Below are 23,399 nucleotides of genomic sequence, written 5' to 3' on the forward strand. Positions count from 1 at the left end.
TAAAATGGCTTACTTGTTAAAAAAAAAAATGGCATTTGTGTATTATAGATTTTGAGGACATTTTTTTTGTTTTAGTTTTGGAAGAGTTCCACCTTGAACAGGGTGAGACAATTCAAGAAGTTCTTAAAGTTTTTCAAAACAAACTTTTTCTTACAAATTTAAACTTTTGTAATAAACAATCATTAAAATTTAAAAATGGTTTTGAACAGTCATTATTGGAAAGCTTCAAGAATTTTTGGAATTGTCTTTCCCTGTTCTGAGTTCCAAAAATGAAAAAAAAAAAAAAAAAATTGTCCTCAAAAACTAAAATGCACAAGTGCCAAAATTTCCACTTTATCCAGACATTTTACCAACGCAAGTTTAGCAATTCTCATGTGATTTAGATTTCATTTTTGTAAAAAGACTGGTTTATACCATTCAATGAGACAAAGAAATGACACAGTAAATAAATAAATACTTTAAAATTAGAATAAAAAAGTTTGGTTGATAATTTATGGTTATTTAATGTTAAAAACATGATACCTTTTCATATTATTTTGATTTATTCAGAATAATATTCTCATCTTGGATATTATTCTCATATTTCGGTCGATGTAACTTCCAACCTTGGTCAGGGGCATCTTGTTGAACTCAAAAATCTGCACAGAATTAATTAGTAGTAAAATATAGTGATAAGTACTAAAACAAGAAAAGATTTAAAGCTCCTAAACATTCATACTAGAATAATCAGTTCTTAAGTGAGTCTTCGTAAGATTGAAAATTGAACCCTAAATATGTGTGATACTAAGAATATAATTGTGAATTACTTGGGACTTCTACCTGATCATGACCAACAGAACAAGAGCAAGCTACTCCCATCGATTAAATAAAACGTTCCAATCAAAATTCTATATAGAATCCAGAGTTTGACAAGATGCACCAGAAGAAGGTCAGAATTTACATCCGCTAAAATGTTGTGAGAATAACATCCACAATCAAAACCATAGTTTAAATATTACAATTAATACAAATTATCAGTCCTTATTGAAATTGTCCTCTCATATTAAAGAGTCGCTGACTGTGATTGGATAAAAAACAACCAATCACAGACTACCTTTTTAGAATCTTCACTAAACCCCATGTGAGTTGTTTTTCAAAGTTTCTTTCCCATTTGGCAGTGGTGATTCTCTAAGAAAGTAAGTTCACCTGCTACAATCTCTGATTTCAATTCAAAACAGCAGAAAATGTGTGAGAATTAAATAAGCAACTGTAGCACAGAAGACAAGACTCTCTATTTCTACAACCCAGCCAAAACGAACTCAGAGAACAAGAAATATAAGAATTGTTAAAAAGACACATCTTAAGTTCCACAAATACCAGCAGTTTGCAATACACTTTCCCTCTTTCTTTCCATCTTCAAAATACAAGTTTTTTTTATAACATTTTCATGTGTGTTCTTTTTCTTTTTTCTTTTTTTCTTTTTTGCCAGTGTCATAATGTCTTTATTATCACATATCATTGCGAAAATCCCAATATTCTCATCTAAAAAATTCCAAAACAATGAACAAGATTGTAAACAATTCATTGTATGTGATTAATTAAAACTGCTATTTTATGCATGTCTGGCGGAAAAGTGCAAGTTCATTTTTTTTTTTAGATCCAATAGAATTTAAACTTGGCTGGTATTATAGTCTGAAATATTATCCATTAAACTGATACTGCACTTTTAATTTTTTTACAAATTGCATTCAATTATTAATTGAAGTAAATTGCTTAAAAATATAACAATTTTATTAAGGAAATGTTATTTTAATCTTAATTTCTAAAACGATAAAAAAATAACTTGAAAACTTTCTTTTAATACATGAGGATTTGCTAAGAATTTTATAACCAGTTTAAATTATTTTCTATTCAAGTTTTCAAATTTTGAAGAGTCACAAAGTAATTTATTCTTTTGTTTATTATTCAACTAAAGAATGGTCATTAGAAAAGCTGAGAACTTGAGGAATTACATTTTTTCAGCAATTTACTCCTGATTTCATTTGCACTATAAAATTGGTACTCAAGACTAGACTTAAATGTCATGAATTATTGTGTTTGAATCTTGTTATTAGTAGAAACTTAGAAATCTTGATGTGCCAGGTTACTCTTCAAAATGTCACACAAACTTAGATTACTAGGTTAAGATGCTGCTATGAAGTGCATGGATGACATTTTAAACACCTGTGAATACAATACAATGTAGCATTTGAGTAAACTTTTAGAAATTCTGTTCTAGTCTTGCGAAAAAAAAATATTCAAAAATATTCTTTCTATCATTTCTACTTTCTTCTAGAAAGATCTTCCATCAACAGCTTACAAAGATGAAGTTAGTGAAACAAAAAATATTCCAGAATCTCTTATTATATAATATCAGTTTTTGAAAAACTTTATAAAAGTTACTCTTTATAAAAATAAATTATTGTTTGACAAATTTCCCCATTTTTCTAGCGACCACCCTGTATTAACAAAAGATTAAAATGGGAGACTTGCTGAAAAATGAAATGGATTCTGGTGGATTTAACTTCATAATTAAATTATTTTAAAAATACTTCTTCTTTGCACTACAACTTCCTGTTTCTCATATTTTATGCTGCCATCGACTTCTTTTGTTGCAAAGTCGTTATTTTTTAAGGCTTGTTTTATTGCATTATACTATTAGATTTTTGATGTTAATAAAATAATCAAGTAAATAATAAAAATACTGTGTAAGTCACGTAGATGTAAGAATCACATACAGACAGGAGAGTTTGTTCCACTATTTTAGAATGTTTCAGATTTTTAATACCATGTTTTTAGGAAGAAAGAAAAAGAAAAAGTTTCAATTTTTGTTAAGAATTTTGTTTGAAAAAAAAACCCAACTTGAATGTAAACAATAGTAGATTTAATAATTAGTGTGCACTACACTGTTAATTCCGCAAGGATGAAATGTCTACATGTGTAGAAAATATTAAAATTTTGTTACTAAAATACTTAGAGCTCCTTCTCAGCTGGATCCTTTAATGAGGAAATAAAAGAAGCCATCAAAAGCTATAACGCATGTTCCTTAATGTTGAATGTTTATAACTGAACTATAGATAGCTGCCTCATTAACATGTAAACACACACACACACACACACACACACACACACACACACACGCACATATACATGTAAGGTTCATTAATCATCTTATCTGCAACCATTCATTGATTAGCACACTCAGAATTGGAATTAATTGTTTTGGGGTTTGAATCATGTGACTGACTTGAATTGTTATCTCTACACTGATGATTCCACAAGGATGAAACATATATGTAGATAACATTAAAACATTTATTATTAAAATAATATATATATATGATATGCAGCATATAATGAATAGCTTTGCTGACTCCTGCACTGCCTTTGGTCTGAGGATTAGTCTCTCTAAAACAAAGGTGATGTTCACTCCTGCACCGGGCCAATCATACGTGGAGCCAAACATCATGGTCTGTGGTGCTAGACTGGGTGTAGTTGATTCATTTGTGTACCTTGGTAGTTCTCTGTCGAGGGATGGCTGTCTTGACACTGAAATCCACAGGCGAATTCAGAAAGCATCTGTTGCTTTTGGAAGGTTGGAAAAGAGAGTGTGGTCTGATCGTGGCATCACAGACTGGACTAAGATCTGCGTTTACAAGACTTGTGTGCTGACCACATTGTTGTACTCATCGGAGACTTGGACATTGCATCAAAGGCACATTAAGTGGCTTGAACGATTTCACCTAAAATGCTTGAGATGTATCTTAAACATCAAGTGGCAAGCACAAGTACCCGATACTGAAGTCCTCATGAGAGCATGTTGCTCTAGTGTTGAGAACTTTGTAATCAGATCTCACATGCGTTGGGTGGGTCACTTGGTTTGAATGAAAGATTGTAGGCTACCAAAACAAATTTTTTACGGGGAGTTGGAAAATGGCAAGCGCCCTCAACACAAGCCTAGGAAGAGGTTCAGGGACTTTACAAAGAATAATTTGAAAGTCTTACAAATCGACATCGACACATGGGAAGAACTTACTCTGCAAAGGCCGAAGTGGCGAAAGCTTGTATGTGAGAGTTGTGACGCTCTAGAGAAAAGAAAGCAGGCCCACAGTAATCTGAAGCGAAAGCTTCGCAAAGGTTTTATTGATGGTCTCAACCATGATACACAGAGCTGGAAGTGCGACACTTGTGAACGAGTGCTTTTGTCAAAAGCTGGCTACATCAACCACCTTAAGTCGCACAAAACTCCTGTTCAGGTTAACTTTGCACCTTGATCTGTTTGACATGCAGTAAAGTTTGCAAGTCTACTGCTCGTCTGAGAAGACATGTGATTGTTCATAGGAATACCCTTCAACATCCAGAGGAAGTCAACTCGATGGAAATTGCTCAATTTGTGTGTCACATCTGCTTCAGTATGTGCAAATCTGCGGCAGGGGTGCAGAGTCATCTGAGATGGCATGGACGGCAAGATTGGAAGAACTCAGTGTGACGGCGATCATCTGGAAAGATGCAGCAATCATCATATATATATATATATATATATATATATATACTAGCAGGAAGACACAGCATTGGATTGCATGAAGAATCTTGTGTTTTCTCCAACTCATAATCAATATTACTTTTACAATTGTTATTATTTTATAATATTCAATTTTAGGAGTGGGTTCCAAGGATATACTCAGTATTGATTAAGTGGGATGAAATGTAAATATTGTGGCATTTATTGAAATCATTTTCAGTAAACTAAAAATTTTAACAACTTTGGTATTTCTTGGAAATGACTATGCTCCAAACATTGAACATCATAACTACCACAGCTATTCTTAATTTTCAGATTCTTATAATTTTCAAGTTATAAATAAAATAAAAATAAACCTTATAATTGCATTTTATGGATGTCATGGATGAACCCAGATCTGACAATATTATTACATACTGTTTGATTAAAATGAAATATACTTATCCAGGTACATTAGATAATATAGTTTCAGAATGTATATGATTATATAGAGGTCTCCAAATTTCCTAAGAAGAGTTAATGAACAAACAAATATGAATGTTAATTTTTTATATTGATAGTTTTATTATAAACAAGTAAACAAAATATAAAAGTTTGATCACATAGAGTTCAGAAGTTACCTCTTCAATTAAACAAATGATCTATGTCTGAAATGATGCTAGAATTTTATCAATGTTATTTTTGTTCTTTTTTTAACAAGTCTGATTTTGGTAATGAAAGTAGGTCATGGTTTTATTTATTCTACCTTTTTGCAAATGCCTTTTTTACCAGTAACCAGTATACACAAAAGGGAAAAAAAATTTTCTTACATTTTATGCATAAACAGGCATTTTCTTTTAAATCTTTTCTATAATATCACTTAAGAGTACAATTTCTTAGTAGTCAATGAAATAAGAGAAATAAGGAAAAAGACTTTAGAAGGAAAAGTAGATCCTCTATAACGGATGAAGGTGCTTTGCATTGGCATAAAAATATGTTCAACAATAGAATGTAGCATTTGAGTAAACTTTTAGAAATTCTTACAAAAAAAAAATATTCAAAAATATTCTTTCTATCATTTCTACTTTCTTCTAGAAAGATCTTCCATCAACAGCTTACAAAGATGAAGTTGGTGAAACAAAAAATATCCCAGAATCTCTTACTTTTATTTTCATGAGGCAACTTTCAAATTGTTTTCTTTTTTGTTAACATATTTTGGTTATCTGTTTTATGATGTTGCATATGAAAAGTTTGAGCAAAGAGAAACTTACCTTCTTGGGGCAATATTCACATCTGATAAAGCATATAATGGTGTTTGGCTCGACACAAGATAATGTAGTCTTGGATATGGAACAAGATTCGTAGCAATTTCATTTAAATCGACATTCAAAGAACCTTCAAATCGTGATGAACTGAAAAGTATTGAAATTCAATAATGATTTGCTTTTAAAACATTTTACTTTTTGGAAATTATTTAATAATCAAGCACAATTTTTGCTTTTATGTGAAATAAGGAAGAAGTTTCAAGAGAAGATTAGATTCATAAGTGCTCCCTAAAACTTTTGTATATATCCTGGTGAATAAGTGATGGATACTCATTCTGTCCATAGATTATTTATGAACTCAGAAGTATGAGAAACCAGTAACTACTGGTAGACATTTTTTGGATCTTTACCATACTCCTGCTTGCCATAGAATATCCACAGATGCTGGAACATGAGCAACCAGAAGCAGAAACTACATGGAGTTTTGTTTAAATTTGAATCTTGAAATTTAAGTTTTGTCCATGCAAAAAAAAAAAAAAATTGGTCAGAATGTTGTGCAGTCGAAAGTGAAGACTGATAAAACTCACCCAGAGTGAAAATGTTTTCTTCGGTTTAATTGCTTAATTAGCTATGAGAAATGGTTTCTACTTATTTAAAATTTAAAATATTATCTTACAATAAACAATATAATGCTATCATGCTTTTATTAATTCACTGTCAAACGAATGTGACGTCATATCATGAGAGCAATCAGAATGAACGATTCATTGTTCATTCTGAGTGGACAGAAAAATAATGAGGAAATTTCAGAAAATGAGATGAAACAACAGAATAATCAAGAATAATAGAAATTTAGATTTTTTAATATTCATTGTTTGTTCATGGGGTAAATATGTTTGTTCATGGGGTAAATATGTTTGTTCATGGGGTAAATATGTTTGTTCATGGGGTAAATAAAATACTTTTTACTTAACATAATATTCTTTCCATTAGATTATGTTAATAAGATTCATAATCTTATTAACATAATATGGTTCACTGAGTAAATATATTTCAATCCCATTGATTAATCTTGGAAGATGAAATAACCAGTGAATTCATTCATCATAAACAAGAAATAATGAAAGAAATCTAGATATATCAGTGTTTTTTTAATTATATAGATTCTTATATAGATGTTGAGTTAATGAACGAAACAATGCACCATAAATGGTATAAGGAAGCAGAGAAAGAGAGAGGATGATTAATGGATTTTTTTAGTTATGTCATAAAGTTGGATTTTTTTTACAAATCTCACTTTGTCAATCATATACATAGATTTAATCTATCTCTGTAACATCCTACGCTTAACTAGAGAATATAGTCGAGAATCTGAAGATCAGCTCTACTATAATGCAGCATTAGTTATCTATTTCCTCCTCCGTCTCAACTGCATCTTAATTGATTACATCTCCAATAATGTTCACAAAGCACTTTCTTCAGATTTAAGTGCTCAAATCCATGTATTTGAGAATTTTTATGCCCATCACAGTGATTGGCTCATTTTTTTCAACTCCACAAACCCAGCTAGTAATAGTAGGCATAGCTTCTTGATTGATTATTCTTTCACATAAAGTGACACTTTCACAATCTGCCTCCCAGATTGTGAAAACTAGAAAGCTTAACTTCTCAACTTATTCCTGACAACACTGGCTGACTTATATGACAGATAATCATAGCTAATTTGGAAATGCTGATAATGGTTGATATTATCATAAGCATTAAACAGAAGTGCTGTTACTGAAAACAAGATATTACTAACATCCTTATTCATCAGAGATCTCATCAGAGACGCACCTCATATTAAAAAAAAATTCTTTCCTTGCTGAACAGTGTACAAAGGAGGTAATTTGTAGCCACATGATAATGAACGTGAGCACTGCACACAATGATTTCGTTATTATAATTGATGGCATTCAGTTGTTCCTTCATGAACTCTGGTCATGAATTTAGGTAGTTGGTTTGGACAACTTCACATACAAATTCTCCTCCCCTCAATTAGCAAGAAAGGTCCATGTCAAAGCTTACCAAAACACAATTTTTTATGTAAGCAATTCAAATAAAATTTTAAAAAAGGGATTATAATATTGGATAATATTCACTTTAAAAAAGATCTCAAGTTTAATCTAATGTTAATTTTATAATAGTTTTAATAATTAAAACAAGAGCTTATTTCAACATTTTAAATTGAAAAGTGTTAATTAAATATTTACAGTAATAGTCATCATACCTTGTTAAGTTGAGTATTAAATTTGCTACGATATTGTTCATAGAATCAAATGGTTTTTGATGTGATTTAGTTACTCCACCATCGGAACTACTGATGGCACTTGTGCTTTTTGCATAAGTTTTACTGTTGCCAGGATACATTTTCTTCCCAGTCTTTGAAGGAATAGCTTGACCAATTTTTGCAAGGATATCTACCAAAGCCTAAAGAAAAAAAAAATTAAGCTCAATTTATAAAAATGCAAAACATGAAATAATAAGCCATATTTTTTATATAAAGAACAAACTTACAGACAAAAAAAAACTTAAAGAAATATTTAAATTTATTTAAAAAAAAAAAAATGTATGCATTCAATCCATTATTTTATTGTCAATTTTTTTATCAGTTTGTTCAAGCTAGGGATGGAGCATCCGGTAGGATGCCAGACATTTATCCACTATGTTTGAAAATGAAAATGGTATTTCAAAACCAAAGCATGATGAACCAATCAGACACAATCAGCAAATTACAATATTTTAATTTATTTTATTCGGTTGATTCACATGGAAGCTGGCATTGGTATTCACAGGAGAGACCACATTAAGGTTACAAGCATCTCAAGTGAAAGTGGCGTTATGAAACTGATAGGACTTGAGCACACACACCAAATCGTCTATTTTACCATCATCTACTCCCATTGATAGACAAAATCTCTTATGAAGTGCATGGGCACATCTATATAAAAAAAATATTTTTTATAAAAATTTCTGGAGTTAAAAGTCAGCAAGTCTTCCTTTATCTCAAATCTAATTTGACCCTCAATAAAAATCCAAACTAACCTGATTTTCTACAGGCAACACACAATCAGCTTTTTCTGTTAACTCTTGCATAGCCAGGACACTGTTGTAAGGGGAGGTAATCACATCGTCATCTGCTGATGGGTAGACAGCATTCACAAATCTGACAGAACAAAGGAATTTATTACATTATATACACATGTGTAATAATAATTTTGATTGAACAATAATGAAAATTCAATTGATTGCACTATGTTCTGGAACTTTTTAGATGAGGATTGATAATTGTAAATTATTCAGATTACTATTCTCACCTTTGTTGGTATAGTCGCAGTATACCAAAATAATCTCTGGCCTTCTTCAGGTGCAGCTTTTCAAATGTGAAAATATTCTATTCAGACTTGAGAATTTTTATATCTAAAACTTAAGAACCTGCATGGAATTTTGAAGTGAAACTTTATTTAATCCACAGGGATAGATTGTTCTTGTTTCATCAGTCATGATTGGGGTTAAAGTGTTAAGTTCTTTACATTCTTACTTATTATCATCTGTAGTAAGAACTGAACCTTCAACCTCCATATGACTGTCACTTAGAACTGAATGTCAACCATTGCAGATCAATGGGTAAATAATCAGTTCTCTGATCATTCTAGAAATTCTAACACATCAACATTCCAAAATGTTATGACCTTATCGCTTGTTTGAAAATGTTTGCTTAAAGAAGTAATTAAAATAAAAGAATTTGGAAAGATTAGAATTAAATATTTTACTACTAAATGGAAGGTGATCAAAGTGATTGCTATGAAGGTGATTTAATTGAAACCTTCAAATATTGATGGTTAAGATTTTAAAAATATTTCCATTCAATCTGGAAATGTGCTCTTAAGATAAATGACAAAAAATAAATTTAATTCCCAAATTGGATTGTTTTGTGAATAGAGTAATATATATATATATATATATATATATATATATATATATATATATATATATATATATATATATATATGTGTGTGTATGTGTGTGTGTGTCTGGTCACAAATAGGCTTCTATATGGTTGACTATTTTTAAAAACTGATTACATATAATGATAGAAGATGTATCGAGACACAGGAATGGGTATGTTTGATCATGCAGAACGGTGGTTCATTAAAATTGTGGGGTCTGCGTTCGCGCCTGGTCCACAAAGTATGGAAATAAAAAATTTTAAAATTAAAAAAAAAACGCTTACAAGTGTTTTTGATATAGATGCACATAAGAATACTTTGATAAGTATGTTTCAACTTAAATAGGGATCATATAATAGAATTGTGGGGTCTGCATTCGCGCCTGGCCTCCATAGAATGGAAATAGGCACAAACTTTAATAAAGACTTTTCATATCTATCTGCGTAAGTATACTTTGATAATTATGTTTCAGTTTGAAGAAATATGGTATAATAAAATTATGGGCTGTTCGTTCGCACCTGACCTCCATAGGATGGAAATATGTCTCAAAGTTTAACAAGGTTTTTTAATATAGATCCACAGAATATTGTGATAAGTGTTTCAGTGTGAAAAGGTATGGTATAATAAATTATGGGGTTTATCTATTTTATTTTTACTTTCATCATATTTTGCTTTGGTTTTGATACCCCCAAATTCGAAGCTATCTCTTTACAACCCTTCCTTTTCATAAACTATCATATTTTCATAAATCAGAGTCCATTTTCTGTAGGCTGTTTTTGAACCCAGTCAACGACGGGTACTTTTGCTAGTATATATATATATATTTGAAGTTACAAGAAATAGTTTTTATATTGTTTTGGAGGTACTTGTAGAGTTTAATCAAGACATTAAAAAATTCCACTTAATTTAATCGAAGGTAGCCATCTTTGGATTTTTAGAACATTCCAAAGAGAGATAACTCAGTCTAAAGCACTGGCTCCCCTTCTTAAATAATAGCTTTTCTTCATAAAAATCGAAACATAGCAACATTTTGATCGGTATCATAACAAATTGTTTTTTTGCTATAAAAAAAACTACTTGATCAAATTAAGTGAAATTTTTTTTTTCGGGGAACTTCATTCCATAATGGATACGTACAATACAACTTTTTTTTTATATTTTCATTTTTAATGTCTTTATTAAACTGTACAAGTACCACTATGGGTAAATTCATAATGGCAATAAATAAAAAAAGATTAAGCGCCAATTTTTAGAAACTATTGAATGAAATATTTAACAGAATTTTATCTGTATGTTAATTTTGTAAATGTTTTGTGCAACGATTAAAAAAAAAATGGAGAAGATTCAAAGAAGCATAGCATGTACATCAATAAAATAATGATTACTTACTTATATACATCAGGAAATTCTTCACTTAACAAATCAAGAATAAATGTTCCTACACCTGAACCGGTACCTGAATATAGATGAATTATATATACATATAAGATTTTCTAGAAGTGTAAGCCATGTTTAGTTTCAGAACAGTTTCCGATGGTTCGTTGTTCTACACAAGTCTTGAGAGATGACTGGTTTGCAGTAGACAGAACAGTTTCCGATGATGCGTTGTTCCACACAAGTCCTGAGAGGTGACTGGTTTGCAGTAGACAGTTCCACAGAGCAAAAGATTCTTACCGTGTCGAGATGGAAAAAAAACATGCAAAATTGCTACAGAAAAGATTTACTATTTATGAAGCAATTCTGGTTTCTGATTGGTGGCTAGCAGAATGTGAATTAATTCGATTTGTCAGTTCCTAGCAACATCGTTTATAAATAGAATCGCCTGACTGTGTGGGATCATACCCCCATTATAACTCCAAAATATTGTAACATCTCCCCTATTTTTTATAATGGGGAAGTCCCTTGTGTTTGTTCTGCTCAAAAATAAATATATATTTTTATATTCAATTATACATAACAAAAATTAGAAATCATTTGGATCTTAAAATTTTAGCATGTAAAAAGACGCCATTTTTAATTGTGTTCAAATATTAAAACAGATATATATGTGTACAGAGAAGAGAAATAAAAGAAATGGAAGGTATTTTTACCTTAAAAAGGATATGTGAAAAAGAAGCCATTTCTTAAATTTGATTATTCAGTTTTGTAAAAAAAAAAGAAAGAAAAAACGCATACATATATACATATAAATAAATATACATAAAAATAAACATACATGCAATATGTACCCATTTAAAGAGAGTTTTTTTTTTGGTAATTAAAACAATGCAAAAAAAAATAGGACATTTTTGAAAAATAAGAAAGAAAACTAATGTGCACAAAAAAAAATAAAGGTCAATTGTAATTTATGCGCGCCTTAAAATAAGCATGCAAAAAGTATTTGTTGAAAAGGAAAATTACAAAGAAGAGGTTTTAAAAAAGTGACTTTTTTTTTTAATTGAAAAAATTGTTTTTTTATTTCAGCAAAAGTATTAGTTACGCATTAGTAGGTTAAAGTGTTTATACAAACAAAATGGATACAGTTTAACGTCTTGTCCAGGACTAATTTTTTTTTTTTTTTTTTTTTTTTTTTAGATATATAGAAATTTATATACATACAGGGCCGTGAAAAAAACAAAAAATTATTCAGTTGAATCCCCCAACAAGTTTTCAGAAAAAATGCTTTAACTTTATTCTTGTTGCGGGTTTCATGAATACATCAGCGATATTTTGTTCTGATGATATGTAATTCAAAATAATGGATTCCTTTTTCACCTCGTTTTTTATGAAATGGTATTTTATATCTATATGATTAGATCTTTGGTTGATTATTGTGTTCTGTGCTAAGACTATACTGGCTTGATTATCACAATTAATTACTACGGGGCTTTTAGTTAATTCTGGCTCTAAAATGGTCTTTAGGATATTTTTAAGGTAAAGTGTTTCCTGGTCGTGTGTGTGACCACAATAAATTCTGCTTCACACGTAGAGAGAAATACAATCTGTTGCTTTTTAGATTTCCATGAAATAATAGGCCCATTTTTCTGAGAAACAATATCCAGATATACTTTTTCGATCTTCGTCGTTTTCCCAATTTGAATCTGAAAATCCTAATTTTAGGGGATTTCTTGATTTTCTAAATAATAACTTCTGTTCTTTAGTTCCTTTTAAATAACGTAGGACTTGTTTAGCTCTGTTTAAATCCTTCATTGTCGGTCGTGATAATTTTTGTTACTGTATAGTATATGTCGGGTCTGGTTGCAGTCATTAAATATACAAGACTACCTATGATTTTGCGGTATAGTTTATCATTTATTATTTCAGATTCTGTGTGTATATTTTTTTATTAATATCATTTTCGACCAGTGTAGAGCGTTTCTTGCACTCTCCCATTCCAAATTTTAATAGTATTTTGTCGATGTACCTCAATTGATTCATTGTAATAAGTCCTTTGCTTTGAGTAAATTCTATCCCCAAAAACCAGGATATTTTGCCAAGGTCGGCCATTTTGAATCTTTTACTTAATTTGTTCTTAACATCGGTCAACATTATGTCACAATTTGATGCGATTAAAATATTGACCCACAAAACCAAAATCAGTAGTTTATCGTTTTTATGTTGGGTATATAAACAGGGGTCTACAGCGCATTGTCTAAATTATTGTTTAATAATATAATCATGAAATACTGTATTCCAACACTGAGCACTTTGCTTTAGACCATATAATGACTTGCTAAGTCGCCACATGCTATTTTTATTTTTCATTATGAATCCCTCTGGACGTGTAATATAAATTTCACAGTCTTTTGGGGCATTCAAATAAGCATTTTTTACGTCCATTTGATGGATGTTTAGGTCATATTGCGATGCAATTTGCAGTAAAATTCTGATTGTCGTTAGGTTTGTGGTCGGTGAAAACATAGAAAAATATTCTATAACGTAAATCTGAGAGTATCCTTTAGCAACAAATCTAGCTTTGTACTGTTCTACGCCTGATGCTGTAGTCTTTTTCGTAAAGACCCATCTTGTAGAAATAACATGTTTATCTTTTGGGAGAGGCACTACCGTATAGGTATCATTTTCGGTTAAGGCATCTATTTCTTTTTTCATGGCAATTTTCCATTCATCACAATGTTCTGAATTAATTGCTTCCTTAAAGCTTTTTGGTGCATTTTCCATTGAATAGCAATAGTCGACTTGATAATCTTTTATATAGTTGATCATAAAAAATCGGGTTGCCTTCTATTTCTGTTGAGATATCTTTCGACTTCATCATCATCATCATCATCATCATCAACAACATGGATGTTCTTGTCTCCATCATTTTTATTGTTTTCGTTTGTTTTAATAATTTGAGGAAATACAATTTCATCTTCATATGACGGGTTTTTGTCTGTAAAATTAAACGTGTCTGTGAATTTTACACATTGGATTCTTTTTATTTTATTTTTCTCTGGAAAAAATACTAAATTGGCTGGACTGTTTTTATTGTATCCAAGAAATATACCTCTGTCGCATTTAATATTCAATTTACTCTTTTTATTTATATATACAAAGCAAGTTGGACGAAATATATGCATTCTGCTTAAATTTAGTTTTTTACCACAGAAAGATTCATATGACAACAATGGACATTGATAGGACTTTTTTGGCCTTCTTGTCTGGTATCTTGCTTTGATAGTTTGCCATTTTCCCTTGCATACAGACGTCGCAGCTGAAGTTTTTTGATGTTTGTATTTTCATTCCATCAACTACAGTCGACAACTTTTTGATATCAGGAATATTACAATGTCCAAGAATTTTATGCCATATCTGTAGATCATGGCAGGCAGTTTTCGATGGGACTATGCTATTTAAATAATATAGTCTTCCATTTTCTTTAATGTTGAATACAGTTCCATTCGGGTATACCAATTTTTATTTATTGGGGCTAAAGTTTATATTTGCACCTTGTTTAGTGGCAGCTTGTACAGAAAATATATTTTGTAAAATTTTGGGATTAGAAGAGTGTTTTCTAGAATACAGAAACATAGTTCACCTTTATTGTTCCTTAGCGAGATTTTAGCATCACCTCTTTTCAAAACGATATCATTTACTCGACTCTCGTAAGCTAGTTGTACAAAATTATTTTGTGGCTTAAAGTTGGGATCAAAATTGATCAAATTAGATTCCTTTGTAATCACATGTGCTGTGGCCCCACAATCGACAAGAAAATTATTATTGTTTGTTGAAGCATTGAATACACATGAAAATAAAAATGTATGTTCGCTAACAGAGTTCTCCCCATTTTTAATGGAGTCGCCATTTTGAGTTCTGTATCTACATTGGAAACTCTTATGATTAGGTTGTCCACAATTATAGCAAATAATTTTTGTACTTTTCTAAGGAGAAAAATTGTTTTTGGCAAAGTTGCGGTTTTTATTCCTGGCATGGGTATAATTTAATTTTTGTGTTTTTATGTGTGTATTTTTAAATTTCATGATATTTGTAGATTTGTTTTTTTCTGTGATCATTTTTTCAATTTCTTCATAACTTCTAAGTGCTACCTTGAATTGGCTAAAAGTCATGGATTTTTCTTTCTGGGTTATCACGGTGGTAAATGGCTTGAAATCAGTAATCCCTTAAGGGCATTGAAATTAACAGACTGTCACTTATAACTTCACCAGACATTGTTAAAGAATTTGCAGTCGTTTCGGCTCTTATAATATAATCAGTAATAGTTTCGGCTTCTATTCATTTTAGAGAGGTCAGTTCAGTATATAAAGAAATAATTTTGGTTTTTCCTTTCGATAAATAATGCTCTCTCAATATGTTCAATGCTTTGTAGCCATCGTCCAGGGCTTCTCTCATTACAAGTGATAGACTTTGGTCATCTAAACAATGTATTAATTCTGCAAAGACAGTTGCGTTCTTTTCAATGAAGTCGGGATCATTTCTGTTTTCAAGTTGTGTTTGAAGTACTTTGTGTAGCTTTTGGATTTGTAGATATCCTAGAAATTTAACTTGCCACAATTCGAATTTTGATTCGGATCCATTGAAATAAAGACGGACGCTGGGCGCATAACCTCTAGAAGTGTAAGCCATGTTTAGTTTCAGAACAGTTTCCGATGGTGCGTTGTTCCACACGTCCTGAGTGGTGACTGGTTTGCAGTAGACAGTTCCACAGAGCAAAAGATTCTTACCGTGTTGAGACGGAAAAAAAACATATGCGAAAAAGCTACAGAAAAGGTTTAATATTTATGGAGAATTCTGATTTCTGATTGGTTGGTAGCAGAACATGAATTAATTCGATTCGTCAGTTCCTAGTAGCATCGTTTATAAATAGAATCACCCGACTGTGTGGGATCATACCGCATTATTAAATCAAAAATACTGTAACAAGAGAGAAAAAGATGATTCATTAATTCACAAAGGCATAAAGAATAAATCTGATTTTGAACAAGAAATCAAAAATGTCAACTGATGTTTTCTTAAAATTCAAAGTGAATCTTTTAGAGAATCTTTTGTTGCTCACTTAAAAAAGCCACTCTAAAGCTCCACCATGGCTTTTAAACAGGCCCTGAACCTTAAGCATACAGATTTCATGGTGTTCTTTAAGACATGCATGAAAACAAGTTTGATTCTGGCAATCAGTTTGTTATTGGTGTTGCAAGTGGTTTGTATCATTCTCAAATGTGGCCCACACATAACAGTTATGTTATGAATGTTCTAAGTTCTGTAAGTTTCTGTAAGTGTGACATGAAGCTAAGTCTTGCCACCATATGTATAACTTTTCCACGGCCACATACTCAAACCAACACTTGACAACAATGGACAGCAACTCAATATAGTCATCTGAATTGGAAAAACATCCAAAGATAATCATGGTTTGATGGAATTTAGTCTCCATAATGTATAAAACTTTGTGCAAACTAGTGTAGCCACTCATTCTTTTTGATAAGAACCAACTGGGCATTTAACCTTATATTCAAGTTTAAAATGACATTTTTTATTTTTACAATTTAGTCAACACTTGTTAAGGTTAAAAGCTACTCGAGGATAAGTGTTAATGAGATAGGTAGATTATCAGTTGAATAATGATGCTGAATATGAGAGGATTGAAAATAAGGAATAGAATTAATCAAATTTGGTGACATACGAGACATGCTTCTTTTTTTTTTTTCAAGGCCCGGAAGCCACTCGGGGATAAGGGTCATTGTGTGTACAGTATGTTAGTATTGGAGATTTGATAAAGTGTTTTACTTAAGGGGGTAGTTCATCAGGAATTTGTTTATGTTGGACTTGAAGACATCCAAATTGTAGTCAGGTGGGAAACAGGCAAATTATGCTTATTGACATTGGATGACGATGTTATAGTCCTTAGGGAAGCAATATTTTAGCAATGTGTTCTACAAATGGGGAGTTCTTGGAAAGAAACTCTGTTCATGTAAATTCTGTTTGATGACACATGGCGGAAGATAAGAACATTATCGTAGATCTGTCACACTTTGAAACGACACTTTGATTGTTGAATGCAGACTGAATAGACATTTCTTAATAATAGATCTGTTTTAGTATTTTTTTACTTTGTTATTTTCGATAAATTAAAATTAAAATTCAAAGTAAATAAATCAATTATCATTCATCTTGAACGAAAATGAAAATTGTTTTAAAACAAAAGTAAATATAACTAAAAAATATTTAAAAACAAAAGAAAAAATTAAAATAAATTGAAAATATATTTTACCTCCTCCCATGGAATGAATGATAAAAAAACACTGAAGACAGTCACAACATTCTGCAGCCCGTCGCACAGAATCCAATATTTGTTGCCGATATTGGTTTCCATACATTTTGTTGCCAACAGCCCTAGAAAAAACAAAACTGAATTTGACAAATTGAAAAGAACAAATTTCCATAAAGTAAGAATTAAATATTTTTAACTAAAAAAAAAATGAGCAAAATAATTTGTTAGTTTCTTCAATATAGCATTTGGAATGTAAAAATGGAAAATGATAAACAGAGATCGTAATCAAGTTTTTATATTTTTATATTTCCTCCCACCCCATTGAGGGAGGGGTTATGATGTTGTTCAACTCTCGAGTCAGGCAATTCATGGTGTGGTCTAGATACTTTTCACTTGGACAGATTGCTAGACACTCAATGAAGAGATGAAGTCATTTTAATTTAAAATCTATATTATTTAGTAAACCTGTTAAGTTAGTATTTGTTATATATATTATTAAATATTTGTTCTATAATAATTTGGATTATTCAGACTACTGTTCTCATAAATAAGGGGTTCTGTTAAAAATTTTGTGCAGAATTCTGAATCTGACAATGCCTGAAAGTTGGGGGTTACATTGGCCAAAACATTGTGAGATAACATTCAAGGTGAGAACAGTAGTCCAATTAATAGAAATTACATTAATCTGTACCACACAACCTGAAATGCAAATCATTTCTTATTTTATTTGGATTCACTAACAGCTTTTGCGAACCAACTGCATTGGTTTGCACTATTATTATATAAAAGCACAAAATGTGAGAGTCAACATGTTACTCTTAACTTTTTGTAGGTTTGGAGTGAAGACTAATGGAGTAAATTTTTGTTAATGGCATACAGTTGCCATTTTGTAGACAAAGTAAAGTTTTAACAATAAAATATTGTTTCATCAGTTGTTGGTGATCATGGTCAGATAATGCACAATTTCTTGAATTAGTAATGACAATTTTGAGAAAATCTGAAGACGAATGGGTTAATAAAGAAAAGACAACTTCTATAATTAATTTCATAGATTAAAAATAAAAGAAAATGAAAAGAAAAAGACGTATAAATAAATATATTTCTAATGGTAATGTTAATATGTTAATAATATAAAAAAAAATATATAAACCTGAATAAAAATGATCATCCAAAATGTCTAATCATGTTCTTACCAATTATTTCCACAGCCTGACACGTCAGTTATAAGCTGTTTATGATCAAACACTTCTCCTAATGGACCTCGTAGTAATTCGCTCACTACTCCTTCCTCCATGTCCACTAACACAGCCTGAAAATATACAAAAAAAGAGAATATTAACAATTTTTTCTGAAATATAGTGTTGTTTAAATTTTTTTTTATAGTAAACACTCCAGACAAGGCATAAAACCACTTGATGTACAGAGCTAAAAATAAAACATCACTTTAAGGTCAAAAACTAGTGAACACTAAATATATCATCGATAGATTCCAATCTAGAAAACTCTAATTCTTCCTCCTTTGTCAGAAACATTGCTCATGGAATGTGAGGACTAAAGGACACAACAAAGGAAACAAAAGTTACAAGACTATTGAAACCAAGGTTGACTTTTTACTTTCCATAAAGTAACAAAATCTATTTGAATGCAAGGAATATGACATGAGTGCAAATTAAATAAAGTCTGATTCAAAATTTCCAGAAAATTTCAAATTAATTATTTAACTTATTAAGACAAAAAGTATCTGAAGAATGTCAGAGAATATGTGATAAGTCAAAAAAATAAATAATGTAAATAAAACCCCCCAAATAGACAAACATTTTTTGTTTTTATATTTGTAGCTAGGAGATTTAGAGTTCCTATCACAACTAAACAACAACTAAGAAAGATGAGGATAAAAAATAAATAAATAATACTCATCTCAATAATGAATTCCAATTAAATAATATATATATACCATTTGGTATGGACCTTACCATGGAAAACCAGATAATAAATAAAGGTGGATTTATAAAACAAAAACATCCAACCATGATCGCCCTTCAGGGCCTGTGGCACAGTGGATAGCGACGTTGAATCTCTATGGTTTCAGGTGAGAATTGTCTGAAGATAGCGGTTTCAATCCTACCCAAAGCTGGCTTAGTTTGCCAAAACGTGGTAAGACAATAACAACTATGAATGGCAGTAATTGCTGAGGATGCACTTGATGAAGGCCAAAGGAATAGTTGGCCGAAACATTGTGAAACAACAACTAAGAAAGATGAGGATAATAGTCCGCAATAAATAAATTAATGTAATGGTTTTGTTGAAACCTAATCTGAGCACAATTGTAGTGTGATTTCCGGCATTGATTATTTTAGAAGACAATTGTGTCCTTCAGGGATCACAATGACAATTAATATTATATATTTATATATGTTATAATATATATTTATAAATGATTATAATTGGCCAAGAAAATATTAAACAGCATTTTAATATGGAAATGAATGAAAGAGTAGAAGTCAACAAGTGATAACTAAACACATAAACAGCTTTGTAAAAAAAAACATGAATAAATAACAAAACATTTATATAAGTATAATTTATAAGAATATAGAAGTCATTTGTATGAAATCAAGTATTCAGAAAAAGCTTGGAGTTTTGGCCGAGAATATTTAGTGAATAAGAAGACACGAAGATTAGGAATGTATATGTCTCTGTATTTGTTAGTGTGCATATGTATATGTCTCTGTATTTGTTAGTGTGCATATGTATATGTCTCTGTATTTGTTAGTGTGCATATGTATATGTCTCTGTATTTGTTAGTGTGCATATGTATGTGTCTCTGTATTTGTTAGTGTGCATATGTATGTGTCTCTGTATTTGTTAGTGTGCATATGTATATTTTTCTGTATTTGTTAGTGTGCATATGTATATGTCTCTGTATTTGTTAGTGTGCATATGTATATGTCTCTGTATTTGTTAGTGTGCATATGTATATGTCTCTGTATTTGTTAGTGTGCATATGTATGTGTCTCTGTATTTGTTAGTGTGCATCTGTATGTGTCTCTGTATTTGTTAGTGTGCATATGCATATTTTTCTGTATTTGTTAGTGTGCATATGTATATGTCTCTGTATTTGTTAGTGTGCATATGTATGTGTCTCTGTATTTGTTAGTGTGCATATGTATATATCTCTGTATTTGTTAGTGTGCATATGTATATATCTCTGTATTTGTTAGTGTGCATATGTATATATCTCTGTATTTGTTAGTGTGCATATGTATATGTCTCTGTATTTGTTAGTGTGCATATGTATGTGTCTCTGTATTTGTAAGTGTGCATATGTATGTGTCTCTGTATTTGTTAGTGTGCATCTGTATATGTCTCTGTATTTGTTAGTGTGCATATGTATATGTCTCTGTATTTGTTAGTGTGCATATGTATATGTCTCTGTATTTGTTAGTGTGCATATGTATATGTCTCTGTATTTGTTAGTGTGCATATGTATATGTCTCTGTATTTGTTAGTGTGCATATGTATATGTCTCTGTATTTGTTAGTGTGCATATGTATATGTCTCTGTATTTGTTAGTGTGCATCTGTATATGTCTCTGTATTTGTTAGTGTGCATATGTACGTGTGAGTAACATGTGCATAGTAGTACTAGACAATATGATATTGTGTACGTATGGGTTTACTATTGTTCTGTTAGTGTGTTTGAGTGCGTAGCAAATTGTTTCTGTTCACCTGATTCTTGTTAGTGTGTAGGAATGGGTGCGTGATGTTAGAGAAGCTGTACGCATGTGTCTGAGTGTTTGTTTTGTTTTGAGCAAACATTCCGATCCTGTTTCATTGTCCGCCAGCATGGATCTGAATTCATTTTGTTTATTTCCTGGTTTTTATTTTGATTTATTTCACATCAGTTTGTTACGTTTTGTTTTCGAAATCACTTACCCTTGCTTTTAAGGAATGAATTTTGCCTTGGTTACCAGCAAATTGGATAACAGATGTATCATTACGGGAATCAACATTTCTAAAGAAACTCTGCAAAGCTTCATCATAAATCCCTTTCTGGAAAATAGATTTGAATAGAAAAATAGATGTGAATAGAAAAATAGATGTGAATAGAAAAATAGATGTGAATAGAAAAATAAATAAAAACAAAGATAGAAATAGTAATAAAAATATAAATCCTTAATCATTATCAATAGCAGTTTCTATAATTAAACAACAGATGAAGAGGCATACAGTTATCATGATTGAGTTCGTTAGTGTTGAAACATGCATGTACAAGATGAGGAAGTCTGTACATATGTTTGAAGTGTTTCTTTTTGTTTTTCCTCCAATGAAAGACATGTTCTTTTGTTGTTCAATTTGTACTGTATTTTTTATTGAGCTTTCCCTTGTCACTTTAAATTATTAGTTTTTTTTTTGTAGCGCAGGAACCATTTTCACTGTTTTAAAAATGTTTAGTTAACATGTTCCTTTGAAAATCTTACTTGCAAAAGGAAGTGAAGACAAGAGCATATGTAAACAAACTGGAGAAAGAAAGATAGTAGCTATTCAAGCTAGTAGCTTTTTGACATTTGTCCAAATTGCATCTCCTTTCATTCGTGTCTTTCTCAAGAGAATTAAAGAAAGTGAACTTTTTCCAATCACTTCCGTAGTGCCTAGTATTCTCGAATGGCCACCTATCAAGTAGTGATCAGGTTCAGCATTGCTTAACTTTAGTGATCAAACAAGAAGTAATTTAACTGTTCATATATAAATTATTTTTATTTCTGATGACCTAAAAAGAAAAAAACATTCTCCAGCGACATTTTTATCAGTTAATTTACGTCTAAATTCATTGGGTAAGTCTGAGATTTGCTTTTTTCCTTTCTTTTATAATTTGAAATGGTTTCGCTAGAAAAAAGTATGTGTTTTACTCGCTAACTTTTGCATAATGGGATAAAAGTATGTATATTTATTTATCTACAAATAAATACACATGAGTATTTATTATGGAGTTAACTTGAATTCCTACAAGACATCACCCACAGGAGTCTTCGGTCTTCTGTATAGAGGTTTGTCAGGGCAGGATATCTTCCACCAAAAGTAAACCCTGACCAACTATTAAAAAAAAAAAGGACAAAATGAATATAAGTAAAACGAAAAGAAAAAATTGGCAGGCCAGCACCCAGGATAAAAAGAGCCTCTCAACTCATTCATGCACCAGACGGGAAGACGAAAGCAATGGTGTAATGGTCTGAAAGTGACACTGTAGTAATACCAAAGGTAAACCGGAATCAGCCATCAGGTCTTGATAAAAAAAAAGCCCTGGCCTCTTATCACCAACAACTACAGCAACTAAAAATAGGAACACAAGAGGCTTTTAAGCCCAGCTATGGGCGGTTGCTCAAAAGGAGGTTCTGCTGTTTTGCTACCACTATTCAAAGTTTGAAAAGTGGAGCAAAACATCAAATCAAATGTTGCTTGAGAGAATAACGAATTTAACCTCCCCGAGGAAAAGAAAATTACGCCAATTGCCCACCTGCGATCATTGGTTTCTCAGGTGGGAAAATATATAACAGAAGAGAAATGTATTCTTATAAAGAAGGAAGCTCTGAAGATTACCTTCTCACGAGGGAAGAAGAAACAAAACAAACATAAGAATCTAGATGGGAGAAGGAAGAAAAGTTGACACTTCTATGGGCTATAAACTATGTCAAGCCAAACACACAAACCAAAGAGAGAGACATAGAGGGAAATATTCTTCCATATCTATCCAGTCAAAAGAAATATTCAACCCAGAAAGATAACCTGTCAAAGGCACAATAGTAAATATCTGTTTTGTTAGGCTGAGCTGGACCATATGAAATCAGAAATAACAGCTCTCATAAGAACCAACGAAAGTCTATTGGAAAACCCTATAAAAATTCCAAAAATTACCATTGTCAA

At 31.1% G+C, this 23,399-nt stretch overlaps 1 protein-coding gene across 2 annotated transcripts in view; it reads right to left on the reverse strand.

Annotated features, from left to right (window-relative positions):
* The window catches only part of LOC145296056 (tubulin epsilon chain-like), a 197,539-nt gene that overhangs the window by 129,648 nt on the left and 44,492 nt on the right, over positions 1 to 23,399 (reverse strand). For both annotated transcript variants that reach the window (XM_080142123.1, XM_080142122.1), the window contains exons 3-9: positions 21,414 to 21,530; positions 18,672 to 18,787; positions 17,479 to 17,600; positions 11,163 to 11,229; positions 8,869 to 8,989; positions 8,054 to 8,253; positions 5,791 to 5,931 (exon numbers count right to left, since the gene is read on the reverse strand). In XM_080142123.1, coding sequence (XP_079998249.1) covers positions 5,791 to 5,931; positions 8,054 to 8,253; positions 8,869 to 8,989; positions 11,163 to 11,229; positions 17,479 to 17,600; positions 18,672 to 18,787; positions 21,414 to 21,530 — 884 coding nt within the window. The remainder of the gene's footprint in view (positions 1 to 5,790; positions 5,932 to 8,053; positions 8,254 to 8,868; positions 8,990 to 11,162; positions 11,230 to 17,478; positions 17,601 to 18,671; positions 18,788 to 21,413; positions 21,531 to 23,399) is intronic.

Source organism: Euprymna scolopes, chromosome 16 (assembly GCF_053919585.1).
Source record: "Euprymna scolopes isolate OS-2025 chromosome 16, ASM5391958v1, whole genome shotgun sequence".
Lineage (NCBI taxonomy): Eukaryota > Metazoa > Mollusca > Cephalopoda > Sepiida > Sepiolidae > Euprymna > Euprymna scolopes.